This window comes from Salvelinus alpinus, chromosome 37, assembly GCF_045679555.1.
Source record: "Salvelinus alpinus chromosome 37, SLU_Salpinus.1, whole genome shotgun sequence".
NCBI classification, from domain to species: Eukaryota; Metazoa; Chordata; class Actinopteri; order Salmoniformes; family Salmonidae; genus Salvelinus; species Salvelinus alpinus.
Window position 1 is genome coordinate 12,739,998 of NC_092122.1, and position 22,757 is coordinate 12,762,754.

A 22,757-nucleotide genomic window follows, 5' to 3' on the forward strand; every position below is an offset into this window, starting at 1 on the left:
GCCAGCTCCAACAGTTCCAGAGACCTCATGTGACTGTTCCTTTCCTTGACATGTCTGCCCTAATTTAGCCTTCCATCGATTGTCTCCAGGGTACTGAGTCTACACTGAGACTGAAGAAGCTAGCCCTGAACTTCCCACACACACAAATGCCAAACGTACACGCACACACACACACACACACACACACACACACACACACACACACACACACACACACACACACACACACACTTTCTCAGCATACACTTGTTGAATTCTATTTGGACAGCATGGTGGGGGGCCTCATGGCAGGCGCAAGCCGCCCTTGGTGGTCTGTGGTTCTGCTCGGAAAAGCCACGCTCTATGTCAACCCCCCCTTCTCATCCCCGGCTTCAGCAATACTCTCTTATACCTCGATTCTCTTCGTCCTCCATTACAGAACAGTGGTGTCTGTGCATGGTACAGCCATTTAAAGATTGGAAGGAGTCACAGTACTTTTAATGTACGTAGCAGCACATGTTATGGTGTTTTATTATGTATAGGTATGTGCAAAGGGGTGCTTAACTCAAAGCAAAAAAATTGCTAGAATAACTGAACAGGCATGGTCGGTCGCACAACACAAAATACTAATTTACAGGAAAAAGTACAGCAAAAATAATGGATTCTATTTTTACACTTAATTTACAAAATATAATAAACTTTGTATAAAAACTTATATATATTCAATATCTATCTTCAATTGAAGATGTTTCCCATTTTTCTTTCTTAAAAAAAAGAACAGTCCTCACTGTTAATATCTCCTCATATAATTTTTCAGCATTTTGTAGGCACAATGCATTATCCTTTTACATTCAAGCGTTGCACATTTGCAGTGTCCATCATTGAGAAAGTGTTCATTCACTGAGGTAGTATTTTTTTTGGTAATCCTCATTGTGAAGAAAAACTCAAAGGAATGTCAGTTTGTTTGAACGCACATATTCAGCTATGTGCTCGCTCGACCTTGCTGACTAGTAGCAGTCCTGTTGAGATTATATGGTTTTTCATAGATATTATTGCCGCTCTTTTCCGATTCCGATGTAGAATTCTTTGACTGGACGCTGTTCTTGTCTTCCTCGCGGTCCGAGTCTGTGTCCAGGGCTGCGTAGGGATTCTCGTGTAGCATCATGCTGTTGTGCAGGGCCAGTGGCGGTGGTCCAAATCCGGGATAGAATTCCTGTTGAGGCCTCCAGGGGGCTTTCCCAAACGTTCCTGTGAGAGGGAAGGACGGAGGGAGATACAGGGTAAGGCCTGAGACATTCACATGTTGTGCTAGTTGTCAAGAAAATTAATATTCAATAAATCACTTAGTAATTGAGTGAATTTAAAATGGGCTTGACTTGACCCAAATCCATACTGAGAAATTTCCTCAGACGTACCCATGAATGTGTTGGAGGAGGAGAGCCTCGTCTCCCGAGGTCGGCCGTACTCGCTTCCATCTCCCTCGTCCATGGAGGGGGGGCCCTCGCCCAGTAGGTGGTGTGGCCCGTGGAAGCTGCTGCCGTTGGGCATCTGCATCAGCACACTGGGGCTCCCGTGGTCAAATGGGTCCTGGAGGGCCCCACCACATGGATAGTAGTTCCTCCTCTTGGAGCTGGTCAGGCTGCCACTGTAGGAATCTATGCAGATGGGCCGTTGGTCAATAGCACAGCCTGTACGGGGGGGGGGGGGGGGGGGGAGTTACAGTGAGCCATGGGAAATCAGATCAGTATGACAGCAACACATTATTGTTATTGTTTAATTTAGGGAAAAATACTTATAATGCTACAACAAAACAAAAAAGATGTATCTGTTGCACCAACCTGTGAAAGCCTCTGAGGGTTCTTCGGTGTACATGTTGCCTCTCCTGAGGAGAGAGCTGATGGGTCCTTGGTAATGGCAGAGCAGGGGATCTATGGCCGCCTCCATGTCCGCTTCACTTCCCGTGTCCAGCTGACACAGACCTGTATGAGTCACATGACATATTAGTAACGCATTGGTACTTGCCTCAAATGACTTACACTATTCCAATATGTATTCAGGTGAAACAATACATATAGAAAAATGCTCAGAGTACAGTTGACTGATTAATGCACATATTCATGACATAAAAGTCCCCATGCATTTCCAATGAAAGAGCTGCTCTCCTACCATTCATGTCTTTAGGCTGCATGTAGAATCCACTCATGGAGGAAGCCATGAACTGGTGGTTGCCACTGCCACTCTCTGAGGGGACATAGCCATCTTGTCTGTCGGCCAGTGTGCCCTGAGAGGACAGGTAGCTGGGGATGTCTGCAGGCAGGTTGGTCTCGTCTGCAGGGAAAACACCAGGGAGGGAAAATTCACAGAAATGTTTTCATAGAGAAATACAATAATAATAATCTGTTCAAGGCAATGGTCTGTCACTGATTCATTTCAAAGCATTCGTAAAAGGTGTGGTTTTAACAACATGCCAGCCAAAGTATGTGGAGCTGGAGCCCAAAACTCAAGCTCCCCCAAAAATGTAATTTTATGTTTGTAGAAGGAGGCAACATGGGCATGCAAGTACTGAACTCTTCAAAACCAATCCCGTGCTAACTAAATAAAATGGCACCCTCTCCTCACCTGTGTTGGTGACGCTGCAGTCCTCGTTGCGCCGACGCGTATGGTAGATGATGACCACCCAGACCAGCGAGGTGCCCACCACGCAGCACACCACCGCGATGATGACGATGCCCACCGTGGTCCAGCCATCCTCGTCCGAGCCTACACCTCCCGAGGCGCCCACCCCCACGTCACAGTTAGGGTTGGGCAGTACGGCTAGGCGCACGTTGCCCCGCTGGGTGCCCAGCGTGTTGGACATCTCGCATGTGTACTTCCCGGCATCGCCCTCCGCTGCGTCCACGATTATGAGCAGCTGGTTGCCGGCGGCGAAAAAGTGACGCTCTGTGACCACAAGGGGGCTGTCGTCTTTGGTCCAGTTGAGCCTGGGGGAAGGGCTGCCGCCGGCGATACACTGGAGGACCGCAGTCTCCCCTTTGGCCACGGTGCGGTCCATGAGAGGGCGCAGGAAGGAGGGCGTTTCTGGAGGAGAATGGGGTAAGGGGGAGTGTTAGTTGCCTTATAGTCTCAAAACGCCTGATTTATATGTCAATTTGTGGGGGAAGAACTTATGGAATGCCATGAAATTAAATTGATCTGTGACAAAATGAAGAAGCACACACAGACAAATGCAAAGTTCTTTGACAGCTGGTGAAAATAGAAAGAACAATTCTCACCTAGCACAATTAGCGTAGCGTTAGCTGATATGGCTCCGGCGGTGTTCTGGGCGGTGCAGCTGTACAACCCGATGTCCTCTGTCTTCACATCCACGATGAAGAACACATCGTCCTCAGGCATCACGTGCATACGACGCTCACGGGCAGCGGGGAAGTCTGTGCCCCCGTCTTTCTGCCAGGCGATCTGTGGAGACGGGTGACCCACGGCGGCACACTCCAGTCTGGCCGTGGCACCGGCCCGAATACTCAGGTCCATGGGCATCTTGGTGAAGGAGGGAAGCACTGGAGGGACAAAAGGGATGGACGTTTTATTTGACATCTAACTGCACCACCACTTCAAGAGTAACATGATAGTTACAAGGTTTTACAATGTCAGTCATAATGAGATTCCTTATATGTTCTTAGGGCACTCCAAGATGATACTTGCAGTGTACTTGTGCACTGGTTCGTCATAGTTTATCATGCTGAGAGTTATACTAAGAAAGACAAAACTCTTGAAATAACCAGTGTATAACCAGGGAATTACAGGGAATAACCAGGGAATTCCGCCCTATGTGCACACAAGTGACCCCAGAAAACTTCTTTGATCAGAGGTTAGTTTGTTTAATAATGATTGCAACCTGGAGTATTCACCCCCCTACTGAGGATCACCCCACCCAGGGTGATGTCCCTTAACTTTAATACCATATAAGCTCATAATTAATAGTTGCTAACACAAAGATGTCTCTGCTAGGAGGAGTTCAGCTTATTGTTATTTGCAGTTAGTTTCCCAACCCTTCTTCCTCCTATTGCTACCATGTGCTAGAAGTAAGACTGGAACATAGTATCAACAGAAACTGAAAGTATAGTTTCAACACACATGAGGCAGCGCACAATTGGCCCAGCATCGTGAGGGTTTGGCCGGCTGGGATGTCCTTGACCCATTGCGCTCTAGCGACTCCTTGTGGCAGGCCTGGCGCATGCACGCTGAGTTCGGTTGCCAGCTGTACGGTGTTTCCTCCGACACATTGGTGCGGCTGAGTCCGACTTTTGTACAGTTGACCTCTTCATGCACTTACAAAGTCTCTACCACTGATTCTTAATCTCAAGCTAAAGCAAAACATGAATCATTGTACTTTTGTAATTACAGGTGTTCCTATAATGTACAGATATTATACAATTCATTTCACTAGTCAATTCAATACCAGTAGGTTATTTAACTTACTGTTGACAGTGAGCTTAGCCTTGGTGGAGTAGGAGGAACCAAAGTGGTTTGAGATGACACACTGGTACTTCCCCTCGCTGGTGAACTCTACACTGCGTAGCTGCAGTGTGGTGGTGTACTCTGTAACCTCTGTTTCACGGCCCTGGCCTCCCCCTTGGGCTCTGAGGTGTGCCTGGTTGTGGATTTCAGCGTCATTCAGGACCTCATTGTCCTTCTTCCAGGCAAAGGTCATGGGTGAGTCGCTGGAGCTAGCCGCCGAGCACACGAAGGTGACGTTGGTGCTTTTAATGGCCGACTGGGTCTCAGGTTGCACCGTGATCTGAGGTTTGGGGAAGTCGTCTGGTTGGAAGACAAGAGGGGAAAAACATTAGTTTCCATTTGATGTGAATGGGGCTAACTCAAACTGACATTCTTTTTGGGGCTAACCAGTTTTTGTTTAAAACGTGATGGTCCACAAACAGCTTATATATGGAAATTATACTATTTTATGCGCCAAGATTCAAACTACCTGACTGGAGAAATGTTGAAAGCTTTGAAGGCAAAGCACCTCAGCTCTAATAGTAGTCATTACTTAAAGAAACTGATCCCAGAAATTCCTCAACAATTATTTATTTTCTCCCTGCTCTCTCTGACTCCACCCGGCCAAGCTGTTAACTCACTGAGTTTCCACATGGTTCCATTACTACGCTGGCTCCATCAGAGTGTCCATGAGTTGAAGGAAAAGATGGAACAATCTGGGTCAGTTCATAAAATGGAAAACCTGTCACGGCTAAATGGCTGTTTTTAACAAGGGCTACATTAAGAGGCTTTGTGTGTGTGTGTGTGTGTGTGTCAGTCACACTCACCACACACAAAGTCCTCCTGTCTGACGGTGAACACGCTCTTGCCCTTCAGCATCAGGGGATGGGCACAGCTGGCGTTCACGTAGGGCAGGAAGGCCTGCTCCGCCACCCACAGAGGAAACCACTTGAGCTGGCAGTCACACAGCAGGCTGGATGTGTTCAGGTGCCTGGGGAGGGGGGGGGGGGTACTGCATTAGAGCCAGGAATCACAAGAGAGACCCAGCACAAAGATTATCCATAATACTTGAGCAAATTTATAGTCGTTACATTTTAAGATAATCACTTTTATGAGTATAGGTGCTTTTGAAGTAATTGTCTATGAAAGATTCTTCCTTTCCTCAGTTAGTCCAGAACAGTGACTCTGGTCTATTGGCATTGCAGAATATGAATGCAGTGTGACTGAACCCAGAGATACTTACAGTTCCTCAAGCTTCTTCATCTGCACAAAGGCGTTCCCTTGGACCGACATGATCGCATTGTTACTCAAATCTCTGAGAAGGGGGGGAAAGAGGGGAGAACGGATGGATCTTTACACAGAAAGATGGCAAACTTTCCCCTCCATCTAGGCCTATCTGGAGGAAGACTGCTAACACTTCAATCATCAGAGAGAGGGAGGGAAGAAAAGGTCTTGAGAACAATAGAAATCTGGGCAGCACCGTGCTTTGTTAATCAAGAGGGGCCTGACTTCGGCTCCTTTGAGCTCAGACACGACTGGGGGAAAAAGTTAATTACAATCAAATGCAGCTGTTTCACAGATAGAAATACACACACAGATGTACACATACACACACACACTTGTACACACAGAAACCAGCACACATGCAAGCACGAACACACAGGCGCACACAAACACTCCTCTCGCAATGCCTAAGCAGTTAGTGATCAATAGTCTCCCCACATATGGAGACGGTGAATACCAGACAGCTCTGTTTTTCATCAAAGTATGGACAAGAAGCAGAGACAATAAGGTCATGTGGTTCTCACTAACAGGCTTTGTTTCTCATAGTTATGGATTCTCCCTTATTTAGTTTACAGCTTCAGGACAGTTGAGACAGACGTATGAGGATATTGATTTGAAGGTCAACTCACAGGTGCTCCAGTGTGTCCAAGCCAGAGAATGACTTCTTGGTCACCGAGCGGATTTGATTTCCTTGAAGGAACCTGAGAAAGGGATATTTGAGTTTTCATTCAAATACAGCAATTTATATTATGATAACAAGAAAATACTTCCAGTTAAAATCCGTTCTCATGGTCCATTTTATAGTTTCTAATCTATCTTCTGGAAACTAACAGGTTAGAAGACAACGGTAAAGTGGTAAAGTCAAGCCTACTCACAGTTTCCTCAGTTTGTCCAGAGCAGAAAATGGTCCGTTCATGTCTTCAATGGTCCAGGAGATTTCGTTGTTCTGTAGATCTCTATTTCCAGAGAAACAAAAACAAACCACATTGTAAAAATCCACACCCAGAAAACATCTGCACTTATTATAGTCTTAACAAACCTTGGTGCGGCTTTGCGTTTCGTCTGAAGGACGAGAAAGAAGTCAAAGGCTTTACATTTGTATTCAAAGTGGTCCCATCACTGGAGGATGTTTCTCGCTAACTTTGGGGCTTTTTAAATGTTTGCGATGGTTTCTCCGTGTCTCGCAGCATAACACTGCTTCACATGCAATGCAACGTGTTTAACAGGGAGGAACTCAAACCCACACGTTGGTTCTTCTTAATTTAGTGAAAAATTATACGTTTTTAGTCATGGGTTTTATGGCTGGGGTAAATAACATTTTAACTATATATCAAAGGGTTTTGAAAAATCCCAAAAATCTTTTAACCTAACTGAATGTTACACAGCAGTACATCATGTCTGCTAAAGAGATTTGCTGGACGTCTTCGCCCTTCCCCCGCTCCTTCTCTCTCAAGTCTCTAAATACTTTCAAACAGCTAGTTTCCTCCTCTGCATGCCTGGTTACAAATGATTGGGGTTGAGGAGGGGTGGAGGGGGTAGAGGAGCAGGTTGTGGAGAGAGGCTGGGGGGTAAAGCCCTCTAAGCCACCCCAACTCCCCGTCCACCTACCTACATACCTGCCCTCTGCTGACCTTTCACGCACAGTTAACATTTGGTTCCATTTAAGAGAGGGACCAGGGCAATGTTATGGAGCCGGTGTGGAGATGGGGGGGTGGAGCGGTGGACTCAGTCTCACTCTGCTGACTTGTTGAGGTTATGTCTGTGGAGAAACCACAGGCAGTACGTTCATCTATTCCACATACTGATAACAAACAAGGCGGAATATTTCCACTCACGCCGCGATGAGTGTGGAGAGGGACAGGGAGCGAAATGCAACAAGCAGGCAGCATCTGAGAAGTTAGCTAGCTGCTAATGTACTCTCATAGTGAGATAGGTCTTCTCTTATAGAACACAAAGCAATGATAAAGTGTAGGCTGATGGGGCCTCCCGAGTGGCGCAGCAGTCTAAGGCACTGCATCGCAGCGCCAGAGACATCACTACAGACCTGGGTTCGATCCCAGGCTGTGTTGCAGCTGGCCGCGACCGGGAGGCCCATGAGGCAGTGCACAATTGGCCCAGCGTCCTTGTCCCATTGTGCTCGCCCAGCGTCCTTGTCCCATTGTGCTCGCCCAGCGTCCTTGTCCCATTGTGCTCTAGCGACTCCTTGTGGCAGGCATGGCACATGCATGCTGAGTTCAGTTGCCAGCTGTACGGTGTTTCCTCTGACACATTGGTGCAGCTGAGTCCGTACGGGAGTTGCAGCAATGGGACAAGTGTAACTACCAATTGGATATCATGAAAAAAGGGTAAAATATATATTTTTTTTTACGTGTAGGCTGATGACTGTTATAACCATGTCACTGAGGAGTTTAAATCGAGTTCATCCCTAAACTCTCATGAGCCTTGAGGCTTCTCAAACAACATCAGGGAAAACTCTAACCAGGATTAGTGATATTAACCATGGCTAATGCACTCACTGCCAGTGGGACGTTGAAAATAATAATTTAATGCTTCGTTTGGCACCATTATACAATAGAGCTGTCATCTCTGACAATTCACTGAAATTGAGTTTAGTCATCCTTATTCAAACTTACAGCATCTGTAGGTGGGAGAGTCCTCGGAAGGCTCCGTCTGCGATGAAGCTCACACGGTTGTTCCCGATGTGGAGTTCGTCAAGCAGGCTGAGGCCCACAAAGCTGGACTCCTCCAGTCTTGTCAAGTGGTTGGACGAGATGTCCCTGTCGGATGGAGAGAGAAGGAACATCAGCATCACACAGTTCATACCCCCAGGGAAAATGGAAAGGTGGGGGTAGAAAGAAACAGTTGAGGTAGAGGATAAACTAGCCTCAGATCACTACGAACGTGCACCAAATATAGCCAGATTAGTCTATGAATTACCAATAAGGTAAAAAACCTTTCGGTATAGACTATTTTAAGTTAAGTTTTGAAAGTTAGATTGTACCTTGCACAGCTGGTCTACTTTGTTTAACCGTATGCAGACAGTATAAAAGTATTAACTTTGTACTAGAAATCCTCAAATGCAAACATCAGATGAAAAAACGAACAAACCAGGAAGAAGGCTATTTACCAAAGAGCGGTTGAAAAAAGATCAGTCAACTGCCAATTTGTTTAACGCTCAGCCTCACTTGATAAGAGAAAAGGAAAAAACAACAACTCTCCTTTCAGAAACAACCTAGTCGCTAGTAAAAAAAAAACATGGCGGACTTAGTAATTGGCCAGTGCCATAAACAAAGTTAACAACAAAGGAAACAATATGTTGCTACCGCCACTTGTCGCAGCAGACACTCTGGTTGTGAAATCCCTCCCTCCTTATCCCCCCCTTCTCCCCTATAGACGTGGCGAGGCATTAAAGGAAGGGGGCTATAGTGGCGGGGGTGAAGTGGGGGAGTAATATTTTGTCAGGAGCCCTGCATTGGTGTTGGCACTGGGCACTAGGGGTGGAGGAAGAGAGGGTGTGTGTGTGGGTTGGGGGGGGGGGTGGAGAGTTGGAGACTGCGAGGAAGGTGGGGGAGAGCAAAGGAGAGAGCGAAAGAGAGAGGTGTTTGGAGTTCACAGTGTGAGTAGGAGAGAAAGCGAGAGGGAAAAAGAGAGGGAGGGAGAAGAAGAAGAAGAAAAGGGTCACTCACAGCTCGCTGAGTTTCTGGCAGAACTCCCAGGCGTCGGGCTGGATCCGGCTGATGGCGTTGTGGCCCAGGTGGAGCTGCTGCAGAGTCAGCAGGCCGTACAGCCAGCCCTTACTCACCTCCGTCAGGTTGTTGTAGTCCAGCTGCCTGCAGGGACACACAGAGACATACTAACAGAGGTCAGTCATCAACATATAGACATATAGGCACACACAGACAGACAGAGATGAAGACGTATGTTAGCCTGGACTGATACCACACTGTATAGGCTATAGTCAACTATCGTTGTCTAGACATATGGCTGCAAATATGTATCCAAAGACGGTATGCAGACACTTGCAACCAGACATATGCTGTTAAATCCACCAATGTACACTAGTAAAGGAAGACACATTTTCTTGTCACAGAGGACAGTTACTTACAGGACCTCCATGTTACTGAGGCCCCAGAAGGCTCCGTCCATCAGGCGGCTGATACCGTTCCTCTGGATCTTCAGCGAGCGCAGCGCATGTAGGCCGTGGAACGTCAGGCCCTCCACCCTGCGCACTCGGTTCCTGTTCAGCTCCCTGCAAGGTTGGACCACAACCAGACCGTAAGAGAACCGCAGCATCATATATGCAGGGAAGGAATAAGAGTTCACTCAACTCAAGAAGTGAGGCTGAAAAGGAATCTAATTCATCCAAGAGAAGCCAAGAAGATGTCAATGACTGTTGGAAGAGTGGTCAAAGAGTGGTTGGATATGTCAACACACTGTCAATAAGTGCAGTCACAATGCGTTTTCAGGAAGTTCACAGAGCAGTCAGAGAAACATCAAAGAGTAGTGAAAAGTCGTGGACCGTTACACATGCGTTCAAAGAGCGGTCATAGTATAGTTTGTGGTCAACCCCAACAGTGCTCAAAGTGCAATTGTCACTTACAGGTGCTGGAGGTTGGGGAGCTGGAAGATCTTGGCAGGGATGGTTGAGAGGCGGTTGCGGTTGAGCCTGAGGACCTGCAGGGTGCTGGACAGGTTGACAAAACAGCCCATCTCCAGGGTGGAAACGCGGTTGTTGTTCATGATACTAGAGGAGAAGAAAATACATAATGAGATATTGATTATATAACTAATTCCAAAGAGGAAAAATGTTGTACTTCCACCAAAATTTTACTATTTGATCCAAACACTTATATAGTATTCTTGGACTGAGTTTAACCATGAATTTTAGTTAAAAAGTCCAAACGGACAGACTCACAGGTTCTTGAGAGGCAGCGCAGGGAAGGAGTCAGCCTTGATATCCACTATGCTGTTATTGCTGAGGTCCAGGGTCTCCAGGCGTTGCAGGGGCCTCAGCTGCTCCAGTGAGATCTGCGTGATTCTGTTGTTTGCTCTGAAAACACAGATAGAACGGCTCCAATGAACGACAGAAAATACTGTGTATTTTAACAACGCGGGTCACCAGTCTAACGTTTCCAGACATACAAACACTCAGAGCAGTCAATTAGCGGGCGGTATTAAATAAATGACCAACCTCGCCTGAGCGTTCCCTTCGACCCTCACTACCCGTTTTCCCATTATTATTATGTTATTAGACATTTTTCCTAGAACATTGAGTCTCTCCCTGAACCATGAAAAAGACCACCGTTCCCTGGTTGTCTAGGAAAGGGGGGAGGACGGGGCAATACTAAGGCTAACCAATGTCACTACTCATCTCAACAGGTCAAAACAGCCGTTTGGTTTAGTGCTGTGTTATTTTGTTTATAAGGTAATTACTAACAAGGTATTTAAAAAAATAACCTGCCAATTACTTGGCTGATGAATACCATTCCCTCAGTTAAAGCATGCCTCAGCAGAGGCTGGCAATTTCCTGAGCTGCACGCCTCCTAAATTGCAGTGCAGGGACTGCTTAGTTATAAACAGTGTCTGTACAGAGCCGTCTTTGTGTATGGGCCTCGACGGGTAGAGAAACAGAGAGCGAGGGAAAGGGAGAGTGAGGGAAAAGAGTTGGAATTCCCTCTAATACACCAGACTGCAGGCCCCGTTTCAGTATTAATTGCAAGGCTAACATAACAACAACCCCCCCGCCCCCCAAAATGTATAACTTGTATTAACGCATCAGTTCTTAATTTTATCTTCTTTATGATACGTATTTTTTGTGCATTTTCCTGATACTGACCAAAGTGAATGTTAGCGTTTTCCCTATACTGTGCATGCATGCAATGCACACGTCAACATACAGCCCTCTGGAGAAATGGATGAACATTGACATGGCTGAGAAGTACTGGTTTATGTGAACACTAGCACCCTTCAAGAAGCTGCCAATAAGAAAACAACAATGAAACGAACACACTGAACCAGACACAAAGTCTCAAACTGACTCAGCTCCTCTGTACGCCTGGCCAAAGCGAGACTAAAACAGCACTGAAGATACAATCAAGCGAGAAATTGAGCACAGTGGCAACGTAGCTTCTCAGTCCATCATAAAGCCTCAGAAAGTGGGATCTTTGACTTGGACAGAGCAGTCATTTTCCACACATTTCCCTAAATCTGCCATCCATACCTCTCTTATGACTAGGCTCCCCACGTTGAGACAGTGACACCCCTTGGCAGCCTTACCACCAAAACATACAGAGGAAAACAGACGAGTGTGTCTGTCAGTCATTCCAACCTGGAACAAAGGCAATACCAGGAGGATATATGGATAGAGGCCCAGAAAGGAGAGGCTGATGGGGTGTCTGGGGCACGTAGGAGTAGAACCTGCCACAGCACGTCCCTCTGCCTAGCCTTAGGCAAGGCCAAGACTCAACGCTTGGTTCTATGCCAACCGACTGTAAGAGTGTGGGGCTGAGGGTGGGGGTAGAGTGTGGGGCTGAGGGTGGGGGTAGAGTGTGGGGCTGAGGGTAGGTTCTGGGAGGCTGAAACTAAATCCCCCTTTTTTCTTCTTAAACACTCAGTCACTGCCTAAAAATGGTTTTATTTCATTTTTTTTTTTTTATAATAACACAATTTAGGCAACTGCCACAGGCTGAGCTAGGTGCAGTGCAGCACACCACCTGCAGTAGAAAGGGTACAAGACAGCCTTTTGTGTGCAGATTTGCAAAGGACTTTCCACGCACCACGGCCTCTGTGGTACCAAACAAAGGGGGCACACACCACCTGGGCCTGGGTTTTCATGTTCCCCTGACTGGTCGCTGAGAGAAGAGGAGAAGAGAGGCTGGCGAGAAAAATAGAAAAAACCTGTATTTCCAGTTTTGTGGAGCCCCGGATATTTTGAGGGGAGGGGGCAGTTGGAAAGCAACTGTCAACGCTGGCTGCTCAGTCCATGTTCCTCTACAAAAGACGGACTGACCCTGGGGCCTGTCAACTGGAGGGAGGTGTGATGTGGTGGTGATGATGATGATGATGATGAGTCCCTGGTCTTTGTACCCCAACACCCTCTCCCTTCCCCCCACAGTAAACATCTGGCCAGCTGTGGAGACCAGACAACTCATATATGAACAAACCTTGTTTGTTTGAGTGCAAATGGGCCAGATACATCAAGGATTCCGTTCAGCTGCTTGTGATGCTAACCCTCAGCTAAGTTGTGGAGAATGAGCAGCCCCTCCATCGGAGAAGCCCCAAATACAACATGGTGTCCCAAGCTGATGTTGTTAATGCTTACTCTCTGACACACTTCCCACTTGAACCAAAACAGTGCTGCTACAAATGAGCCTCTCCATGAAAACTTGACATGACCCATGCGGAGCATAAGAATCCATACAAGAGTCATGTCATGGGAAGTACAAAGACCACACAAGTCAATGCCTTTTATAACCCTCATGAGGACCCCTATTTTGAAGGAAGCGGTCAAGACCATCTGGCAAAACATGGACTACACACAGCAGAGGCCAGCCCTCTCCAGATAGACAGAGAGATAGGCTAGGTGAGGACCTACAGGAGCTGTTATGGCTTCACTTGCTTGAATCTCAGAGACCACTGAGCAATTAATTGAACCCGGTTGTATTAACCTGTAAGTACAACATACTACAGAATCTCAACACCCAACCTACTCTAACTTTAAACATTGTGGCAGATGAGGTCTGTGATATCAACTGAGACTGTGCAGTTGAAGCCTACAGGGATAGACGTGAAGGAGAATTGTCTACGGTCCACTCAACAAAACAGTTTCTCTCCGTCTCTCTCTACTCCCCAACATCTGCCCAGAGATCTAATGGGAGCTTTTGAAAGGACAACCTAAATGCTGTGTACAAGAGAGTTCCAAGTGCTTATCTGTTGATCTCCACCCGTCGGGCCAACTCCACGGACAAACAAGCGGGAGCATTGTCCATTCGGACAGCACACACTTCAAATTTGTTTAACCAATTTTCTCGCAAATAAGGTTACTATGCACCGTTGTGTTAATAGTTTCAAGATCTGCCTGTCATTCTCGTTTGGGTCTCTTCAGGTTTTAGCTTCTCATTTTAACACACATTGAAACGTATGACCAGGGAAATTTAAAGCATCTATAAAACTGTGCTTTGTTTATTCATTAAATGAATCAGGTAGCACATGCATGTGTCCCAATTTGAGGAAACTCCAAGCCTTTGGGTATAGTAGGCAACTTAATAACTATTTGAATAGAAGGCGGTGTACCCTACATTAATGCTGAGCTGATCCTAGATCAGCTGAAATGTGCTGCCCATTAAAGTGTACTCTAAGGAATTTGATTGATATCAGTCAAAAAAAGCTAACATTAAAAAAACAAGACCACACAAGCAGCACATCTAAATTTGAATTACACTTGGGTCTAATTTGTCAGTTTTCGAGCAAATCTACTCCATATTTTTGGACTGTATTGCCTTCACACGCTGAATGTGTTTATCTGAAGAAATATGACCTACATAAACAAGACCACAGTGTCAGACTATTATAGACAGCTAACGCTGCAACAGAAATATTCCTTTTTGAATTAAAGAATTTAAAAAATCCACATAAATTATAGCTAAACAGCAGAATACGCTGTCAGTCAGATACACACATACACAAACAAGTTACCCCAAAGGCAGCAACACTCCACTTTTTAATAACGCAATAAGATGGAATCAACAACGGATGCCTGATAATCCTGAAACCCCCTTTTTTTCTCCATTTAGTACAGTCTGATTTTTCCCTTCCATTCGCACATACTGGAGATTTTCTTCCCCTTCCTCCATTTCTCTGGCCTGGGAGGGGAGTAATGAAAAAAAAGCCCCGGGGTATCGAATGCCACTTATTCAAACAGCCAGGCAGACATAGCGGCAGCTCTCGTCAACTTCCTTGACCCCACAGCCCAGAATAAAAACAAACGGCAATAACCCTGCAGCTGGTAGTAATTGAGTTGTGATCATCTTAATTAATTGAACAATTTCCCAGGAATTTATGGTAGGGGATGGGGGCTTTAACCAGATTGCTGTGAAACCACCTCTCGTTGAGTTTGGTGGGCTCTACAAATGATCTGGTGATTCCAGGGCTGATTAGGTATTTGGAGAAGACGGTTTGATGGAATCTCTGTGTATGGAAAAGGTAACTGAGTTGGAACTGGAAAGAGCTTCATATTCTGCTTATCTACCAATTCATTCTTTCTTATAAAGGGTTAGGTCTGTGGCTAACTAAGCTGACAGATATACTTGGATGTCTTGCTTACAAAGCTCTTGGCAACAAACATTGTAACTTTGTAACTCAATACTGTAATAACCTAATATCTACTAAACCAGTGTTTCCCAACCCTGGTCCTCAAGTACACCCAACAGTACACATTTTTATTGTAACCCGGGACAAACACACCTGATTCAACTGGTCAACTAATCATCAAGCCCTCAATTAGCAAGAAGCAGGTGTGTTTGTACAGGGCTACAACAAAAATGTGTACTGTTACGGGGTACTCGAGGATCGGGGTTTGGAAACACTGTACGAAACCAACAATATAACTCTTTCTCTCATCGTTCAACCATGTTTCCCTTCAGACAGACATTGTGTATTATGTATCAGTTATAGCACTGTAGTTGATGCGGTCCTACTGCAACCTGACAATGTACAGGAACAATGTCGTGATGATGTGTTAACTGTGCTATTAGCCATTTGGGTCAGATGCTGGTGTAGTGTTTAATATAGTGTCTGGTGTGTGCCTGAGCCGGCCCAGCTAACGCAGCAGCCCTGCTTCTCATTACAGGCGCCAGTCTGAAAAATAAGTCATCTGATGGCTTCTCAAAACTCAGTTCTTTTTCCAATAGGAAATACCACACACATATTCTCCATCAATGATGCCAATACCAGCAACAAAAAGAAAGAGAGCACGGGGGGAGAGGGATTGTGTATTTAAATCCCCCCCTCAGAGATTTGAGTTGCCGAGTAGACACTAAGCAGTGCAACTGGGAATACTATGCACGCACTCACAGACACAAATGAACACACGTTGTGGTAAGAAAGTATGAATTGATCATTCCCAAATGCACATTGAGGATGACAACTAGGCTGGCTGACATACTTTGGAACATTCAATGGTGAAATCTATTGGAATTGTTCTCCTATTCATACATTATATGTTTTAATAAGAAGCATCAACCAAATATGCATATTGAGTGGAGAATTGAGAGTAGAGGGGAATACTATAGAACAACTCCTAAAACCTCTGAATGTTGTCAAAACGATAATGTTCACATTATCATAAATGAATCAGCCCTATTGGAAATCAAACATACCCTGGTGCACTGTATTTTGCTTTAGTTCCAGGTAATACCGCCAGCCGCATCTGTGGCCTATAGGCTATACACCTAAAAGTCTGAAGACAAATTGACTAATAGCAGACGTCTGAAACCCCTTAGGCTTCTTTCTCTGGTGTTACTGCTTGTCAAGTTCAGGCTTGATGAGGAATATGCCTCTTCTAGTTTTTGAGATGGATGCATTCTTGTTGGGGGAAAAAACGTCCTATCCATTGATTTTGTGAGACATTGTGCCGGGGGAAAAGTTGGAAATCAATGCCTTTGAAACCTCTGACATTGACGGGTCTATTTGTCTTTGAAAACACATGAAAGCCCCACATTGCTCCATCATGTTCTGGGGCCATCCTACTAGGAGTGTATACAAACACTCAACCTCCAGATGGATGAAATACCACACTACTCGTACAATCAATCAATCAATCAAAATAATTTATAAAGCCCTTCTTACATCAGCTGATGTCACAAAGTGCTGTACAGAAACCCAGCCTAAAACCCCAAACAGCAAGCAATGCAGGTGTAGAAGCACCTAAGTAGATACAGACTATCTATAACGGAAATGAGATGGACGGACAGAGAACTCCAATCTTACAGATCCTGGATCAACACTTATGGAAACGCTGGAACCACCTCTGGCGATTCCATTTTTAACAATGACATTTATTTTCAGACATGTGACTGACTTGTCTCAAACTGGCTGCCATGCCTGGGACAACCCCGTCTGGGAACCAACTCAGCCAAAAGGGGTTCCACCAAGGAGGGAGGAGCAGGGCTTAGCAGCTCTACACTGTTAACTAGCACTGACAACTCTGATGGGTGGGTTGGTGGGGGGGAGGGTTGTTTCAAAAGTAATTCATACTTACAGAATGAGGGTGGTGATGTTTGCCGCATGAGGGCCCAAATCAGGTACCGTCTCGAATTCATTGTTGTTAAGCTTTCTGTAAACATACAGGAATAAAGGTTGGTTGTCACATGTGGTGTGAAGGGGCGGTGGAGGGAGAGTGTTTGTGACTGACGTTGTTTACTCTAGGAAGTACAGAACACAGAGTATACTTACATCTCACTTAGGTGCCGCAGTTTCCTAAACACAGTGCTGTCGAGCGACTGCAATTTATTATGGCTCAGGTCCCTGTGAAGAAAGACGTTTGTTAGAGGAAAGTTACACAACATGGAGGGCCGTACACTTCACAACCAATCATATACTGGCCTTTCTGTTTTTAAACAGGAGACATAACTTGTCTGAGTGAGCCTAGCCTATACAGCTTCAACTGAAGTAATGTGGGAAAGCAACTGAGTCATTTTCAAAACAAACCACTGTATGCAAAAAAAAACATTGCAAAAACATTGAGAGAAAATCCAGCCAGACAAGCTCACGCATCCAATCCGCTCTTGATTCACCGAGCCAAAACAGACAACCAGATAAGTTATGGAAGGGAGAGATTCCATTTTTTTCCCTTTTTGAGGGGGGGGGTGGAAAACAGGCCTAGAGAAGCCTGCCTTGCCCAGAGTGTTATAAAGCTGTGGAGTTATTGACGCTGCTGCGCACGATCAACATTGTGGTGCCAGACCCTTTTTTTGGCTTGCCCCCATCTGGAATCCATCAACTGGAGCTGAGAGGAGGGAGGGAAAAAACTAACAACTGGTAATCTATTCACAATGCCGGGGAAGTGAGTTTCCAAGCCGAAACACTCCTGTTGCATTTTTCTAGATCTGGCCCTGGTTTTATTCTTCAGCTAATAGTTTTTTCAACTCTTCAACAAGAGTTTTACTTCTCTCTCTGAAACTTTTTTCCCTTCCCAACATGCAGCTGTATGTTTTTGTTCCACTAATCAGGCCATATGGGAGAGGTGGAGAGGTGTAGTATCAAAAATGTCCAGATAAGCCCTGAGGGTTTCTGACACTTACACTTCCTTCAGAAATCCAGGTCCAGAAGTGGACCCGATTAAATCAGTACAGCTATATATGCTTTGGCCTGTATATATTAGACTGTGCGCCACACATTTATCCGTGTCTGAAGAGTGAATGAAACCAAGCTATCCATCCTCTTAGTAATGAGATAAGATAGACCTGCTGGTTCTTTGATGTGGTTCTTAAAGCACTTGGACTAATATAGATCACAAGGGAAAATAGGTAATTGACTTCCAAGCTGACAAAAGGCATTCCCTTCCCCACCAGCTAAAACTCTAACGTTATAATCCAGAGAGCTTTCTCTCCTTATCTTTGAAGTGCCATAACATAATGGCTTGATCTCACACTTTAACTGGGATTTTTTCAGTAGACACTGAAGCCCGTCTCGCTCATGTAAATCTGTGAAAACGTAAAGTTATTTTATAGGTGAGAACTGGCTGTGGATGGGATGGTCTGGTAATACAGCAATGTTGAGTGAGTCTCCTGAGAGAGCTTACCTCCTCAAATGCATACTACGCTACATTCCAGGCTATAAATCCGAAAAAACTCGGAAAAACGAAAACTTGTCTAAATTTGAATCGTAAAATCTTTACCCCTCACTCACTCACTGAGAAATGTGAAGCTCAAACTAAATGCCTCTCCCTCCTTCCCTCCCACATTCACTCCCTCCCACACTCACTCCCTCCATCACTCCCACATTCACTCCCTCCCTCCCTCCATCCATCCCTCCTTCCCTCGCTTTCTCTCTCTTTCAGAGAGTTTGTACGAACTAATCCAAGAGTGACTCCTTAATCAGTACCATCGGTGGCTCTGGAGATGCTAATTCAGCAGAAATAACCGGGTGTGGGAAAACAAAGGGCCGGGCCGTTTAAGATGTGCTGGAGAGACACTCATAAATTAGCATGCCGGAGTGCAAAGAATTTTCCCCCTGTGCGGAACTTTTTTTCTCCCTTTTTGGCCGGCTTGCCTTGGTTATGAGGCTGTGCCTGTGTTTTCTGGCAATGTGAAATTTCCAGAGCAGGCAGCACACATTTTGTAAATGCCAAACAAACATTGTAACGGGGGACTAACTAGCCTAGCTGTGTTGTGAAATACGAACTAAAAAAAAACACAAGCTAGTAGTGAGGATACATCAACATGGTGCAGTCTGAATGGAAGCCAGGCAGGCAGACCTATGAACATCTGCTTATTAATACATGTTAAACAATTATTTGAGGCGTTACCATGGGAGATTGGCCTGGAGTGTCTATGACTTCATTTGACATTATGCATTTATTGTCTTAATAGCCCTGGGGCCTGAAGAGCTACTGAGTTCACAGAATATGGAAAGGCCCAATGATGGTATCACCTCATAAACAAAAGGCAAACAATTGTCATTCAGCAGTTGGTCTCATCTAGGGCCTAGTGTAATGGACATCTGTATTCTGCATTAGCTCCTTATCATGATGTCACCTGATATTTACATGCTGAAAAAGGTTCAACAAGTTGTCAAAATGAATTGTAATCAATTGTTTATGATGGCATTTTAGGCTCTTCATTCATGGAAATTGTGATAGCACCAAAATCCCAAAAGTCTGTTGAAAGGTCTCCGTGAACTATATAACATTGGGAAATGATTGTACCTCACTGCACTGACAACAAACTCAAAAGCAAACAGTACTACCAACTCACTAGCCTACTGATGTTGGCATGTCTTGTTGGGCCTACTGGGTGATTGGAATAATCCTAATATAAAAACGCTATGCAGTAGGTAGGCCAACTAATGATTCACTAGTGTAGAAAGACTGACAATGGGACGTTGATGTGTAAAGGTCATCGTGTTATATCTTCTAAAACGGTCTGCTTTATTATTCACAAGACTGCGCTTTCCTGCTGTTCCTGAGGAGTATGGCTCACATGTCCTAAAGGTATTGACATGGAAGAATTGTAGGCAGTGTGACATTGCAAGAAATACGTTTGATTTAAATTACAGTGTTGTTCCGAGTGCAAAATCTCAATTTCCTTGATGTTTAGAGTAATTTTCTATCTCTTAAATAACACCAAATGTTGTTAAGGAATGATAAACAATAGAGTATTTGAAATTTGAATTTGAAATCACAATAAAAAAATACAATAATATAATTCTAAATGTGACAAACACAACTTTTATTCAGTAAATATCTCTATGCCTCAGTTGGTAGAACATGGCGCTTGCAACGCCAGGGTTGTGTGTTCGATTCTCACGGGGGACCAGTACGGAAAAAAGTACACAAATGTATCAAGTCGCACTGGATGAGAGCTTCAACTAAATTACAAAAAAATAAATCTGTTCTGGCCCTCGCACCTTGTAAAATGGAGAGGCCTATCATGCGTTATTGCGAAATACTTTCTAAATAAACAGCAAATCAGTCCATGGGAATCAAAAAGTACAGTTTTAGGACTAATTTCCCTTTCTTGTTGATGTGAAGTGAAATAAACTTTGTTTCCAAACGGTTTCATTCTCTTCGAATCGTCAGTAAGCAACAACGTAAAAAAGTTGGCAACAATGTAACAAATCACGTCGTTAATTCTCTGCATAAATGTATCTATTCGAGTATTCCATTTATACACTTGTTGTAACTATGTTAAAACCTATATCTATCAAACTACTAATTTCAAACATAGGTGTGAAAAGTAATTAAGATAGCTGTTCGTATCTATGGGCAGTGAAGATTAAATGGCAAGTCAACAAACGCTCTCTAAATTGACTTACAATTGTACCGTCCATTCGGGAAGATTTTCAGGAATTCCACGCCTTTTCAACCGACTGCAGTCCAAAAGGTCTCCAACACATGTGCATGGAGACGGACACGTCCTTGTGTTTTCATCATATCCAAGTATAAGTTCTATTCGGGAAAACAGTAAGAAAACGACCGCATATCTCGCAGCGTTGAGAGGCTGCATAGATGCGGACATTTTAGCCACACCGAAGTTCCCCCCAAGTTTTAGAGAAAAGCACGAGAAAATCCGATATAGTAAAAGTTCCAACCCAAGGACAATGTTGTACGGTTTAGTCAGAGGTTAGTCCTTAAATCCAATTCCTCGACCGTATTCCTTTGAAACTACGAACATGTAAAATATTTTTACGGGACCCAAACTTCTCCATACCTTCGTAAAAGTTTTAGCCTGTACTAGCATACTTTTCGCCTTGCACTCGCAGCAGCTACTACTTTCAAGGCTCCCAACAGCGCGCCTCTCTATTGGTTGTTGTAGTGATGCGCACCGGGGGGGGGGGGGGGGGGGTGTAAATAGTAGGCCTATTTTACAACTGTTCCAATTTCATTTTATTCAAATTTTACACAACTTTGTTTACACCATATTGTTGATGACACAAACAGACTGCTTATTCTAGTCTAATGTAGACATTTCACATAAATATTTGCTAATGTGTGTCAAAGACTTAACACAGATAAAACCAAGGTTTTTGAGAATGCCTGGCCAAAGGTCATTTGTTTTATGACTTATTACTGGTTGTAAATTCTCGAAAGCTTAACAATGTGTAGTCTCTGATAAATGATTACATTAGCAAGATAAAGGCTACTTTCCCCTATCTTTGCTTATTACCATGTGAAATACAACAGGTGTAAAACAGTACAGTGAAATTCTCGCCTTGAGAGCTCTTTCCAACAATACAATGACAATAACATAGATAACAGAAAATAGAATAAAAAATGTAAGTAAGAATAAAAACCAAACAAGAACTACTATTAGAATTTAAGAAACTCCCGTCTCATTGTTTATTACCATGTGAAATACACATCATGACACTTCATGGCCCATTTCAATGTATTGAGCCTTCCCGTAGGCAGAGTGTGAAAGAGCAGTTTCCTGTAAATTCTCTTTTCTGTTGTTTCTCCTCGTCTTATCATTCAATCTCCCATGCTATTAGGTGTGACTGTGGACATACTGTAGGTGTTCTTTGGCCAGGGTCTGATACCAGTTGGTTACATTTCCATAAATTGCAGTTCACTCCGTGAGATCCTTCAGGCAAACAACCTGAATAATGCATGCTTCTAATAAGTCCTGATTGCTTGCAGCATAACTGACTCTATTTCCTCCCCCATTTTGTCCAATTACAACAACAAAAAACTCACCCCAATTTCGTCTGAAAACTGCACGTCCTCTGGCTATCCCAAACGGGCTCAATCTGTCCTTTTCCCCCAAAGTACCTCTTGTTTGGACAGACATTGTATTAGTTTTTCCACTCCAACTCACAATGAAGGTCATTTAGTTGAGGCATGTGTATTGTTGTCTTTAAGCAGTCTCTTGACTGCTTTATTGCATCAATAATTGAAACAGCAAGGTGTGAGACTTGTCCTTCGGCCCAGTTGCCCCAATTATCTTTGTCATTTGTATTCAAAATGGGCCACCTGGTCAATTGAAAATGAGATTGGGCCTCTAGAATCAGAATACAAGCAAACTGGGGCACAGGAGAATCAATTCTCATTGCCGCCAGTACAGCCAGAGAGCAACTTCATTATTTTATTCTGTGCTAAAACTTCAGCAACAAATTAGGAGCTATCTTATTGGACTGTCCTGTTAATTATCTTTATAAGTATAGCTCTCTGTGCTCCAAATTCAGAATTATGTCTGAGGCACATTAGAGGTGTGGGTTGCCATTATGTAAGGTGCTTATATTCTGAATGGTTTGCAGTCAAATTGCACAAAATAAATGCTGCA

The 22,757-nt window shown here is 44.4% G+C and overlaps 1 protein-coding gene across 1 annotated transcript; it reads right to left on the reverse strand.

The window, feature by feature from the left end:
• Positions 1-471: 471 nt before the first annotated feature.
• lrig3 (leucine-rich repeats and immunoglobulin-like domains 3) lies at positions 472-21,141 on the reverse strand. Its single transcript, XM_071386116.1, has 19 exons — positions 20,791-21,141; positions 17,209-17,280; positions 17,015-17,089; positions 10,673-10,807; positions 10,358-10,501; positions 9,863-10,006; positions 9,444-9,587; positions 8,391-8,534; positions 6,633-6,713; positions 6,387-6,458; positions 5,717-5,788; positions 5,301-5,464; positions 4,456-4,794; positions 3,252-3,533; positions 2,599-3,057; positions 2,146-2,307; positions 1,818-1,958; positions 1,395-1,667; positions 472-1,227 (listed from the first exon to the last, which is right to left on the reverse strand). The coding sequence occupies exons 1-19, from the start codon at positions 20,991-20,993 to the stop codon at positions 962-964; spliced, it is 3,372 nt and encodes a 1,123-aa protein (XP_071242217.1). The 5' UTR covers positions 20,994-21,141; the 3' UTR covers positions 472-961.
• Positions 21,142-22,757: the final 1,616 nt, after the last annotated feature.

Coding starts and splice junctions, on each gene's coding strand:
- lrig3 (XM_071386116.1), bottom strand. CDS start 20,993: ATGTCCGCATCTATGCAGCCTCTCAACGCTGCGAGATATGCGGTCGTT. Junction 17,090..17,208: donor CTGCGGCACCTAAGTGAGAT/GTAAGTATACTC, acceptor GTATGTTTACAG/AAAGCTTAACAACAATGAAT. Junction 6,459..6,632: donor CTGGACAAACTGAGGAAACT/GTGAGTAGGCTT, acceptor TCCCTTTCTCAG/GTTCCTTCAAGGAAATCAAA.